The sequence below is a fragment of the Balaenoptera musculus genome, chromosome 1 (assembly GCF_009873245.2).
Source record: "Balaenoptera musculus isolate JJ_BM4_2016_0621 chromosome 1, mBalMus1.pri.v3, whole genome shotgun sequence".
Classification (NCBI taxonomy): domain Eukaryota; kingdom Metazoa; phylum Chordata; class Mammalia; order Artiodactyla; family Balaenopteridae; genus Balaenoptera; species Balaenoptera musculus.
The window spans coordinates 52,402,601-52,416,498 of NC_045785.1; the positions used below are offsets into that span (position 1 = coordinate 52,402,601).

General features: G+C 40.2%; 1 protein-coding gene across 5 annotated transcripts in view; it reads left to right on the top strand.

The window, feature by feature from the left end:
- The window catches only part of NFIA (nuclear factor I A), a 376,875-nt gene that overhangs the window by 309,080 nt on the left and 53,897 nt on the right, over nt 1-13,898 (top strand). For all 5 annotated transcript variants that reach the window (XM_036855592.1, XM_036855604.1, XM_036855586.1 and 2 more), the window contains 2 exons: nt 9,125-9,303; nt 11,564-11,729. In XM_036855592.1, the coding sequence (XP_036711487.1) occupies nt 9,125-9,303; nt 11,564-11,729 (345 nt within the window). The remainder of the gene's footprint in view (nt 1-9,124; nt 9,304-11,563; nt 11,730-13,898) is intronic.

The window sequence follows — 13,898 nt, forward strand, 5'->3', positions numbered from 1 at the left end:
CAGCAGAGGAAACTAAGGTGCATAGGAGGCTGACACAGAGCTAGTTGATACCCAGCCTGGGGTAAAACTTTGGTACCCTGACTTCAAACGCTGGACCGATTCTTCTCCTACTTCCTCCCCTTGTGTGAAATCTACCAGCAGTAGGATAAATCCCTAAATCCTGCAGCGTGAATTCAGGAGGATACTTTGAAACCTGTGCTTTAGTAATCATGTTGCTCAGAAACAGGGGCTTGAACTGCAATGTATACCTGCCAGTTGGGGCGGGGGTAGTGGGGGGAAGGCCGTGAATCAATCATAGCTTTGTTTGTTGTGGGGTTTGTTTGTTTATCTGCTTGGTTTTGCCTTTTTTATTTTAAATGTCAGCCAGCAAAGACTCCCAAACAGTGCCGGTCCCAGGACTTGGTAGGCCTCGCATAGGCTAGAGAACCTCCACGGAGCTTACTTTTGAAATTCTCTTTTGCGGGACTGCCCTTCCAACAGGTTGTTTGAGAATTCATTCTCTGCCTGTTTCTGTTAACCTCTGTGATCATCCAATCTATGGTGGTGGTTTTTTCCTTAAATGTTTTTCTTTCATTCATCTCTTGACTCGCAGTATTGCTTGCATATTATATAGAAGCTCAAGTTCCCTTCATGGAACTGAAGTCTTGTCAACTTTGCGTAATAACCAGTCACTCTTCATATCTCCAATAATCACAGCTGTTCTGTGGCGTTTGAATGCATTGCACATTAGCCGTCATGGCGGCTTAGGGGATTCGTGCACAAATATGATCTATTCAGAGAAGAGGTCCTGTCAGGACCCAAAGGCTGGGGCTCTGTCTCACAGAGCTTGAACTGGCACATTCCCTCAGGGTTTTTAAAACTCTAAATATCACAGCCTTCCCAAAGGCACAGGCTCCTAGAGACTGAGTCCAGATATACCCTAGAACCTAATATCCCAGAAACGTTTAAAAAATAATTTCTTTTAAAAACCACATACTCCCGGGACTTCCCTGGTGGCGCAGTGGTTAAGAATCCACCCGCCAATGCTTGGGACACGGGTTCGAGCCCTGGTCCGGGAAGATCCCACGTGCCGCGGAGCAACTAAGCCCGTGCGCCACAACTACTGAGCCTGAGCTCTAGAGCCCATGCGGCACAACTACTGAGCCTGCGCTCTAGAGCCCGCGAGCCACAACTACTGAAGCCCGTGCGCCTAGAGCCCGTGCTCTGCAACAAGAGAAGCCACCACAATAAGAAGCCCGCGCACCACAACGAAGAGTAGCCCCCACTCACCACAACTAGAGAAAGCCTGTGTGCAGCTACGAAGACCCAACGCAGCCAAAAATAAATAAATTAAAATAAATAAATTTTTTTAAAAACCCCACATACTCCCTTGTTTCATATTTTTTAGATTTCAGTGTTGTTACATATGGATCAATTGTATTGTTATTTGTAAATGTAATCCCAGAGACTGAATTTCATTGAAATTTAAAGCTAGATGAGCTTCAGCAACTGTTTAGCTCAAACTCCTCATTTTGCAGATGAAAGAACCAGAGGAGAGAGAAGTTGCCCACATTTAAAGCCAGGTAGAGACAGCAACAAAATTAAAACCCAAGTCTCTTTATCTAACTAGAAAATTTTCCTAAAAAGTGCCCCAGAGCTTCTAAAAAACTTTTTAAGCAGTTAACATATATTGGCTCTCTGATAAGCAGCTCCCAATAACTAACACAGTGGGACATTTAAGGGCAATGGTACAGATCCCCACTGTATGAGGCTATGATGAGGCCATGCTCAGAATCTGATTAGGTCAGAAGTGTACCTAGGTAGCAGGGGTCTACATGGTAATGGGGGAGGTCAGGATGGACACTTAAGGATTATAGGTCTAAGTAAAAAATAGAGTCTAGAGGGAGATAGCCCCATAGTTCTAAGTTTCTAGGTTAAGTCTCAGAGTCTAAGATTTAAGCAAAGGTAGGGATTCAAGGTGTATTTCATCCAAAAAGAGCCTTTACAGTCATTGTTTCTATGGAATCTATGACTTTTACATCAAGGTTGCTTCTGTTGCTTTGGTTTTGCATTTTGTTGTTGATGGAACTTTTTTCAAGACCCTCATGTCATATCCATATTGATAGCTCATACTCTTTTATCAATATTTATGCACTCATTTGTCCAAGAGACAGATAGGCAACAGGTGCCTCTTACTCCACTGTTCCCTTCCCCCTGTGTATTCTACGATTTGAACAGGTCCCTAGCACCTAGGAGCAAATTCCGATTTAGTCACTTCTCATCCCCATCCTCATCCTTACCTATAATAGTATTACAAGTAAAAGAAGCTGTTTATTGATGATCACTTAACTGTATGGTCAGGAGCTGCTCCATATGCCTTATATACATTGTCTCATTTAATCCTCAAAACAAATCTATGAGGTATAAGCCCCATTATACAGATGGCAAACTGAGAGAAGCTTGGAAACTTGAATCATAGCTGGCAAATGATAGAGCTAAAATTTAAATCCATGTCTATCTGACTCCAAAGTCCATGGTCCTTATATCACTCTACTTTTCTTCTCTTTCCTTTCTTTTCTTTTTATTAAAGTATAGTTGATTTACAGTGGACTGTTAGTTTCAGGTATACAGCACAGTGGTTCAGTTATACATATATATACACATATATATATAAATTTATGTATATATATTCTTTTTCAGATTCTTTTCCCTTATAGGTTATTACAAAATATTGAGTATAGTTCCCTGTGCTACACAGTAGGTCCTTGTTGGTTATCTACTACTTTTCTGACTCATATGTTTAATTTGACGTGATACACACATGGATGTGGGAAACCAGCACATACACAAGGCATGTTAAATAATGGTGAAAAGGGACAATCAAAGAGTGACAGTGGATAGTTCGTGGAGATACAGATGGCAAGCAGGTTGCTTTGGAAGCCTTCAAAAAAGGTGAGGCTCCAGGAGAAAGGCCAGCTGGGACAAGGATGCAGTTTGGTAGGGAAGAGGTGGAAGGAACAGTGATTGTCTGGTGCACAACTCACAAGCAGAGCGTTGCAGGTGTTTGGAGAGTGAACAGGAATTATGTGGGTCTATACCAAGGGCCATCAAACTATGGCCCACCAGTCAAATCTAGCCCTCTTCCTGTTTTTTAAAATAAAATTTTATTGGAACATGGCTACACTGATTTGTTTATGTAATATCTATGGCTGCTCCTGCGTTTAGTGGCAGAGTCAAGTAATTGCAGCAAAAACCATGGGGCCTGCAAAGCCTAAACTGTGTCCTCTATGGCCTTTACAGAAAGGCCAACCCCTGGTCTAGACTATAAACCAGGGCATTTGAGCAAGAAAGGTCTTTCAATAGCTAAAATTGATCTAAATTAAAATTTTAAAAGACCTTGGCCTGCCCGTCACCCCTCTCTCTATTTTTTTTTTTTTTTTTTGGTTAAAAACAGACCAAAAGATATTGGAATTTGATCTCTACTCTGAACCTCTACCTTAACTCAAATGGAATAGAATATATCAGTTATCTTGGAAATCTACTGTAACAGCAAGTCACTTTGTTTGGTAGCAATAATATAAAAATACTGGTGTTTTGCAAGTCATCATGTAATGTCATATATTTCTCTTATTTGACATACCCAGGTTCTTTTGCATGCCTCTCAGTGATGTTAAAGATGCGTACTACATGTTTTGAAAACCTTGGCTTGAGTCACAGGTTTGTTATTTAGAAAAGGTTCCACCTCCCAAAGGCTTGAAAACCATTGCCAATTTCTCGTTCCTTGTGTCTCTGTTAAAATAAATCCCATAACTCCAAACTTCTAGGCTTTCATAAATGGCAGGTCTGACTCATGCATGATTTATAAATTATAGCCATGGACCATTAAGATAGATTTTTCAGCTTTAGGTAGGCTATCATGGTGTTATATATTGTGGTTTTGAATTTCTGAAGAAGCAAACTGCATAGTCGTTGACAACCCAAACAACTCAAGTTCCGTTTGCCCTTATAGAAAGCTTTTTTTTTTAAGCACAATTTTTTCTTCCACTTTCTGCTCCTTTTAGAGCTCTGCCTTATTAAAATCTTTACTTTTAAATACGAGTAGTCAGGAGTTCTTAATGCCACCTTGTACTTTATGGAAATGGTTATTTTTGTCTAAACATCGTACCGCTGAAGACAGATGGGTAGCTTTTTCTTCTAATGGTGCTAACAGAGCCAAACAGTTTGGAATCTCACCTGTTGCCACCGACAGTGTCAATTAACAGTAAGACTGAAGTTTCGCAAGTGCCAGGGCTTGGGAGTGGTCATTCATTCTGTGAGGGAAGAAGGCTGTGTGTAACGCTGTCTTAAGAGCACGTTGCACCTGAAGGAGGATTAGATTTTATTGTTTGCACTGCTCTCTTGACAGCTTATCTTTGGAGCCGCCTATAAAAGAGAGACTGGGATCTAAGGGCTGGTGCCGGAAAACAAAAACTAACATGAAAAGAATCCAAGTCTCTGTCCAGTCCGTGAGAGTCTGCAGTGGTTTGTGGACAAGAAATAAAGGAATTAAGGCAATGTCAGGGCTAAATAGAAGAGCATATTTCAACTGTGAAATCTTGGTTTGAGAAAAAATGCAGGAGGGTTATTAGAATTCTTGGAGGTTGAGTTTGGGCAAAACTGCTGGAAATGATGAAGAGAGGTGACTTTCTTCTATCTCTTTTTCTTTCCTAAGACTTAGAATGAAATACAAGATTCCAAACCTATCTGGCCATGCCTCCCTGGTATCATCTTCTTTGAGCTAGAAATGTGTCCATAAAGCCTCCTCCCTATAGTGGACTCTCAGACCAAGAATCAATTGTTGGACCACATAAGTCTCTCAACATAAACAATAATACAGTAATGACCTTGACCTTCTCCTTCCCCAGTCTTAATCAATTCTGCCTTAAAGAAGGAAGAACTTTTTTAAGTTAAAAATATATATACTCAATCACATTGAATTTTAAACTTTTTCTCTTTCAAGCTAAAACCAGGAGAGTCCTTTAAATAATCGGGGCCACTGTGTGGGGTGGTGGGTGAGTGGTGTGCAAACAGGTAAACCAACCTGACTGACCTGCTTTCTTGTTTTTAAGTATCCAGTATTATGATCATTTTGCAATAAATAAGTGAGCCTACAGCTTTGGGAAATTCTGGGTCTCTTCTTCTTTAATTGTGGCTACTTTGTTCAGAATGTGTAGGCAGTGCCATTCCAGCCAAAGAAACCTGATCAGATTTCCTTCCTTCCCATCCTACTGGTGTTCTTTGTGAAAAACCCAAGCGGTTGTTTGAAACTAGTTTGGCCTCTGGTTAAAGTTTAAACTAGTAGTGAGATCCATCCAGAATGGAGTGTTTCTGACACTTTCTGCTGCTCCTGGCCTAGGGTACTAAGAGTATTAGACCCCAGAAGCAGCCAATTTTGTAGTGCCTTTTAATACACAAAATTGTATTAACATCAGCCTGGATACAGATGGATGCATTGCAATAAACTGTAACCACTTGAGAAAAGCCTTTATTGACTCTCAAGTAAATAATGCACATTTTAAAGGATCTAAATATGAATTTACATAATGTGCTATAATTTTTTATTGTGTCAACTACTCACACACACACATCCATAAGAGATGTTTTTCTCCGTCAAAAATTTGGACTCGTACCATTTTTTGTGCATTGCATTAGCACCGTGCCAGATTCACAATGGTATTTTCTCTTCTCTAAGGCCTGAGCTGACCATCTCAAAATACATTTAATGAATTTTGCTGATTGAATGATCTGTTGACCGATTTAACCCCAGTGACACTTTCTAAAATAATTTGCAACTACTTGGACAAAAACTTAGGCACACTAACAACATCTAATCCAAGATAAAAGGGAGAAAACAAGAAATAGGGAAGGAGGAAAACCAAATTTAGACATGGCTGAAATCTTAAGTCTGAGCTTTAGAGCAATGGAAGAACCCAATGCAGTCTCATTGTTCAGGAAAAGAGTGCTGCTAGCAGGTGATCCAGAGAAATGGTGGGTATTTAATAATATTTAATAGTCCTTTGTGATGTCTGTAACACAACTGTTTTCTGTTTGAAGAAATTAAAGCTCAGGATCTTGAATGATTTATATGCAGTTCCACAGTGGACTAATGGCTGAACCAGAATGTCCAAGGCATGAGAAAGTAGGGGTTGTGAAGGATGAGCCTTCGCAGTGCAGACTCAGCAGTTGTCTAATGTGAACCTACAGGCTAAATGATTTCCTGGTATTAATTAAGAATTAATTGATCCTTATAAATCAACCATTGTGGAATTAACTCCATATAGTACCATGTGTTCTTAGGTCTATGTTAAAATAAACTCTGTGACACAAGAAAAAGGTGAATAAATTGTTTTTAGGAAAATGTAATAAAGAAACTAAGGTCTACATTTAAGTTGTTAACGATTTTCTTTTACATATTTAACAACAGCAGCAACAACAAGAGGGCAAGGATGCTTATTAACAATTAAAGGAGGGATTCCATGGTCCTGTTGAATTATTTCCTCTATCAGGTTTCTCTAACTTTTATCTGTCTAGTCTTTGCTCAAGTGAATCTTTTCCCTTGGGCAGCGTTCTCTGCTGGCCACCACGATTTCATAATCTCACGATCATGCATCACTTTCCATTGAGCACCTGAAGCATTGCCACTTTATCATTAAGGTCTGCTTCCTGGGGGCTCTTGACAATGGAGTTGCCACCTTTGTGTTTGACATGCTGTAAAAGTTGAGTGTATCATTTTGTTGTGCTCAGTACATTCCCAGCCTCATTTGGGAAATGCCACATTCCATCTCTAACTAGAAACTATTCGGTCAAATGCAGGGCACTGGGTCAAAGTTTCTTGCTACCAGCAAAGACGACCATGCCCATGCCGTATTAGATGAAAAAATTCCTTGGGTTCTTTAAAGCACAATTTGCAAAGTAAGAGATGACCAGAGCCATTTAACTTTTTAGCTGCAGATTTTAACTCAGACAGTAATGGATTCCAAGATTTACCATTCAGTGTATGAAGCCCTAAGTTTTATCAGTTTTTCTACAAGCTCCCTGGCTGTTTGCCAGGTTAAAAAAAAATTTTTTTTAATTAATTTATTATTTATTTATTATTTATTTTTGGCTGTGTTGGGTCTTCGTTTCTGTACGAGGGCTTTCTCTAGTTGCGGCGAACGGAGGCCGCTCTTCATCGCGGTGCGCGGGCCTCTCACTATCGCGGCCTCTCTTGTTGCGGAGCACAGGCTCCAGACGCGCAGGCTCAGTAATTGTGGCTCACGGGCCCAGTTGCTCCGCGGCATGTGGGATCTTCCCAGACTAGGGCTCGAACCCGTGTCTCCTGCATTGGCAGGCAGATTCTCAACCACTGCGCCACCAGGGAAGCCCAAAAAATTTTTTTTAAGTTTATATTTATTTGTATGGTTACTTTATTAATTTCTGTACCACTCATATATTCAATCATTCATTGTACCATCAACAAATATTTACTGAGTGCCAGACATTGTTCGGGGGATATGACAGTGAATCATTAAATGGATGGAAAAGCTATTTACTAATATGGAGAAGAGAGAAGAGCCAGTGTGAGGGGTGGAAGGTGACAAGAATTCTAGTTCGAATGGGTTATGTTCAAGATGCCCTCAATTATATGATTGAAGACAAAACTTTGTATTGTCTCAGTGTTGTATCCCAAGCCCGTAGTAGGAGCCTTGGAATATTTTTGGATAGATTAAAGGTTGCATGAATGAAAGGATCCCATCAGGTCATCTGCAATGTATGGACTGGACCCTTGTTTCCACTCCAAACCCCTATTTCTACTCTTTAAAAACTACAGATGCCATTCTGAACCTCAGAGTCCTAGCCACTCCAATTATTAGTCAGAAAATGCCCCAGTCCTACAGATACGGTAGGGAACAAAAAACCCGTGTCCAGGGATCAACAGAGATGCATCCTTTTTTGACAGATGGGATGGTGGTAGAAAGTGTGGCCAGTCTCGCTTAGTTGCTCTTCAGTTTTATGAGTCACCCTCAATATTAGGAAAGTCTTACTTTCCAAATATTTGGGTATTCCTTTGTTTTCTCTTTGCAGGGCCTCCTTGAGTTTAAAGATTTAAACTGCAAAAAGTAAAGGAAAAATAAATACTCTCATCTGCTTTTACTTGGCAGTTGTTTTACTGGCCCTCATTGGGGAGTGAGAGCGTCCGTCTCGGCGTTACTTGGTTTGAGTGTCTTCAGCCCTTCCCGTGTGCTGTTCTTACCCTTCAGCAGGCTTCATGAATCACCCTTCCATTTCAAGGGCAAAAGTCTTCCCAGGAAAAATTATTAAACACCTCACATACGTTTTTTAAATCTAATGTAATCTTCTTCCTGTATCAGTGAAACTCAGCAGGGTTCAAATATAAGGGAGTGATGGTTGTCTGAGCCTTTCATCAGTTTGTATGAGCAGAGGGCCAACAGTTTAGCAGGGGTCACTGCCTACCTACTCAGCCTGTGGGTTCCCCTGCTATAACTAACATCTATGCGTTTCTGAGTTTGGCTTTGAAATGGCCAAAAAAAAAAGGCAACATAAACCTTCTATGTAAAGTGAGGCACCCAAATTGCATGGGTTCATTAAGTGATCATTTACTACAGACTTCAAAAAATTTCATCCTGAATTAGTCCCTAGAAATTTCCTTGAAAGGAGTATAAGAGCTTTAACAATGAATTATTGTCTATGGAAATCTCAGCATGAAAGGGGATCCATATGTGCAAACTAGAATTTGTCATATGTAATGTCAGTTAAATCAGGTCTAATCTACCAAATACATTTTTTATTGCCTGCTTCATTAAAAAGGCTCTTAAGGTAATGAATAATCTTCAGCTTCACCAAGGATTATTAATGCCTTTATAACTCATGTCCACTGAAAATAGAAAGACAGCTTGAAACTCTACCCTAATCTAGCCTCCATGTTTGTCTTAGAGCTTTAAGGAAGAAAATCTATCAGACTTCTCCAGTGTTAAGTGCTGTCACACGAGCAGTTACTAGGAATTGGGTCAGGAGAAGAAATTTTAAAAGGAAGTTGAATCCAGTTTAAAAGCTGTGGCAAAACAAGTCTTTCTCTTATTAACTCTGATGTTTTCTTTTCCTACAGCAAGTCCACATGCGACACCATCAACTCTTCATTTTCCAACATCACCCATCATCCAGCAGCCTGGGCCTTACTTCTCCCACCCAGCCATCCGCTATCACCCTCAGGAGACGCTGAAAGAGTTTGTCCAACTTGTCTGCCCTGATGCTGGTCAGCAGGCTGGACAGGTGGGGTTCCTCAATGTAAGGAAACTTCTTTTTTTTTTTTTTCAATTTCTTTAGAAATATTAACCGAATGTAAAAATAACAAGGGAAGACCTTATGACCATGTGACGTTGTGCTCTGATGTCGTGTTGACTGACTGCAGGCAAATGTCATATTTATTCTAGATTGTGGGAAAGTTAACTTACTCTAAGAGGGATTGGCCAGGGTTTAAAAACAGTGTTTGTGTTAACTTCGCAACTGTCAAGTTTATGGATATAAATCATCTCAAGGGTGAACTGTATAACCTTCTAAGGTCTGTGGGCAGATAATTCCACCTCATGCATACTAACCCAAGGGCTCACGCAGTTAACAAAATAGAAAGACCAAATAATTTTAAATAATGATTTTGGGTGGTAGGGAGAGGTAGGGGGAGAAGGGGGCACAGATGTTTCAGATCAACTAAGTTGATATTTTTAAAAAATAGTCCTCTAACACTTTACATCAAGTTGACCAGTACTTGAACTCAAGATTCTAGAAGTAGTTTATTATAGTTTGTTATTTCTGCAAGTAGTTATCTTTCCCACTTATCTTTGTATAAAGCTAAATAGTATTCAGTAGTTTCGAATGGAGGTTTTCATTTTTTCTCAAATAATCCAAATCACAATTTGAAACAATATTCCTAATGTAAAAGTGATTTTTTTAAATCACAAATTTTATTTCAAATATAGAACCAAATGTTCGCAATGGATAGCTATATCCCAAGGCCAATAATAATAACAATGAATTGGAAATAATGACCAGCATAAAGCCAAATGTGATTTTCCTTTTCTCCTAATAACTGTAACGAAGCCACAGATGAGCCATAATTATTATTGCCTAATTTAGAATATTATATCACACCACCCTATCACCGATTTTCTTCCCTCGAAGAAATACCTGATTCTGCATATCTGAGTTAGAACAGGCAGCTTTGACTAATGTCTGGTGATGTGTTAGCAGATACATTTCTGTCTAGACAACAAATCAATATGGACCCTTTTTTCTTTTTGCTTGTGTATTCATTTGCTTGGCTTATTCTAAAGCATTCACTTATGGACTTTTAGCCCACTCAGAAATGACACACAGGCAAGTTTGTTGGCAAGAAAGCACAACATTCTGACTGTCAGATGAGATTGTCTTTGAGGAACAATACTAAATATATAAGTGAATGTTGATGAGGCAGTGAGACTTCCTCTGCAGAATTACTAAGCTTAAACTTAAAAGCCTGGGACAGCAACTGAATTTTGATTCAGGACTAGAGCCTAAATAGGAGCTATTATTGTTGGTTGAATAGTGTCACTGAAGACCAGAGGCAGAAAGGCCACTTGGGAAACCATGGAAAACTGAAGTGATCACCAGCATCAAGCATCTGACTTTTAAAATGTTTAACTTTTTTTTAATAGTCCTGACATCATCCCATATAACTGTCAAATGACCAGTTTTGCATTTTGATCAAAATTTTATAGGGTTTAAGGCAGGTTCTTCATGGGACTGTTTCGAAAAACTCAGAAATAAATGGATTTTATTGCTTTCTTCAGAAGGAAACTTTTCTTTTGTTAAAGAGCTGTTACTTGGTTGTTCTAACATCAGGCAGCCAGATAAATATGACTCTTATGGCATATGCTTATATAATTTAAATCAAAATTAGAAGTGATATTTTTCCTTAGCAGAATTTTGACAGCTGAATTCTAAAGTTTCTGTGCCTGATGTTATACAATATGTGAAAGAAATTTTTTATGTTCACTTAACATATTTATTAAATGTTATATAATATCAACTTTGAAGAGTGAAAATAAAATATTTTTTTAATCTTAAATGCATATTTAGGAAACTTTGTTAGATCTGTATAAATAGACGTGATGGAATAATTCCACAATCTATAAAACACTTATATATTAAATCAATATTTAATATCATGAGAATGATGATGAAAGTCACAGTTAATACAGAATCAAAACATCCCAAGCAAAAGTTGGCAGGTCATTTTCTAGAATCAGATCCAAAGAAGGTCAAAGTAGTTCAAGAGGTAAGTTTAGGATGCATGGAGCATGTGTGCCTAAGACTGTACTTTTGTGGAATGCCTTAAGAACAACCCACAGCTCTTCATCCATATGCTCTTATGGAAGAATTCAAGTAGCTAGACTACTTAGTAATTTACATGAAAGGTGCCTAAGGAATCTTTTGTTTTCCGAAGCGGCTAATGGTTCTATCTGTGTCTTCTTTCTCCTGTGCGTGTTTTGTTTGGTTCCCACCCTGGCAGCCCAACGGGAGTAGCCAAGGCAAAGTGCACAACCCATTCCTCCCCACCCCCATGTTGCCACCGCCGCCGCCACCACCGATGGCCAGGCCTGTGCCTCTGCCGGTGCCAGACACAAAGCCTCCGACCACGTCCGCGGAAGGAGGTGCAGCGTCCCCCACCTCACCAAGTAAGTATGGCTGAGATGCGGCGCCGGTCGCCCGTCAGGCTCTGCGCACGTGAATGCACACCTACGCCTGGCCCCTCACTGCATAGGCTTCAGTGAAAGGCACGATCCCCAGCGATGGCTGTAGCATGAGTTTGCAGAACCAAGACCAGATCAGAGCAAATAGCACTCTAGGGTGCTACCAACCACATCAGGTGTGGAAATGACTGGGTGTTTGGGTGGATGAAATGGTGTAACTACGTGCCAAGGACTGAAGTCAAGATATGAAGTATTAAATTTTGCCTATTATTTGAGTGGCTTTGAATGCTATCCTCATGATCATCAAACAGCATCTGCTTTTATGGATTCTTATTAGCAAAAAGTTCCTCATGCTTCTGTAGAGCCCTGCCTTCCAGTAACTTACAATGCAAGAGAAATGCATTTGATGAGGTACCAAGGTTAATGCAACTCATCCATCAAATAGAAAAAATGTTTAGATCAAAGTAACCAATTCAAAGGTGTGTATGTTGAACATTCGCGAAGAATAAGAGCCTGGCAGAAGGTCAGAGCCAGTAGCCATGGCAGTTGCATGGCTAGGCTTGGCAGAGGGAGGAGATGGAAGATGAAACTGGAAGGAAAGAGAAAAGAAATCTTGGCTTGTCTCTGAACAGTATGGGAACATGTGATCAGACAGTATAGGATTTCAAAACCTTTTGGAATAATGGGAATCATTACTTGATGAATTAGAGGGAGAACAGCTCTCCTGATATTTTAAAGATGACAGGGAATAGAAGTAGCTTAAACACAGAAATTTGGCTTCTCTTAGTCCCTGAAACAATGACCAAAAGAGTGACAGCTGGAGGCAGAGTTCCCAGGTGATGGATGGACTACCTGACCTTGACGGGGGTGTGATGACCACCTTCTCTAAAGCTTTACAGAGAGATCAAAGCACAGGAAAGAATGGGAGCTGTGACAGTGCCCCTAAGGAGAGGAGGTCTTCAAGGAGGTGAGGCTGAATGCAAGGAATCTACTGAGGAAAAGATGAGCGTAGACCACGAAAGAAGTGTTAAGATCAAGAACTTGAGCAGCAGTTATAGAAGTTGAATGGAGGAGAGCACAGGAAGAAACGTCTTATAGACATAAGCTTTGGGATTGGACAACCACTTGGATGAATATAGTGAAGGATGATTCAGACTTCTCAGTACTGGGGACATGATGGTATTGAGTACAGGAGGGAAGGAGCCAAAGAGAAAGAATGAGCCTCTGTTGACACTGTGTTCATTGGATTTAATTTTGGTGACACTGAATCCAAAATGTCTAGAGTCCCTTATGGGCGTGGATGAGCTTTAGGCTATCTAGTACATATTCCCTTTGATAATACATGTAGCAGTGAGTGGCCCTGTGCGTGGATTCTGGTTTCATAGCAAAAAGATTGAGAGTCCAGGGACAATTCTGGGGAGGCTTACCTCTCTTGGTAAGAGGTGGTTCAACACTTTTCAACAAAGGAGAAAACTCTTGAGTGTCCAGTGACATAGGAAGCAAACTAGACTTGCTCTAAGCATCTTGGAAGCTCAGCTTAGAAAAGAAGCTTCTGAGAAGCAGAAGCTCATAGGCCTGTCCTGCTTATTGTGTATTCATGTAACATCTTCAAAGGAGTCAGAGAAATAATCATCTCCAAACTCTATTTAGATCTAGTCACTGGGGATGTTGACTTACACATTGGCAGCCATGTGCTTAAACTGTGCTCTGTACATGCCTCTGGGTACCACTTTTCTCTTCATCTTCTCTCTGTATGTTCAGGACATTGGCAGAGCCCTCAAAAAGCTTTGTTTAATGTTCTTTTTATTCTGTGTAGACATATCCTCACCTCCACCATCAATGTCTCATGCATCTGTAGTGCATTTTCCAGTAATGGGGATGGGGCTTTTCTGAGGCACTGTGGACGAGTGGAAATACCCTGGGCAGCTAGCTATTGAAGTCTAAAGGATAGGGGCTCAAACCATCACTTTTCACATTGCTAGCTCTGTTTCTCTTCCAATCCCAGTTTCCTCATCTGTAGAATGTGGGTGATAATACCTAGCTGGTTATGTGAAATCAGCCACGATAAGCACTACCACCAAATAAATTGGAGCATTTTATTATCTGCCAAAACTCTTACCTAGTGGAAGCCTCCAGGCTTGGCTAATGAAAAAC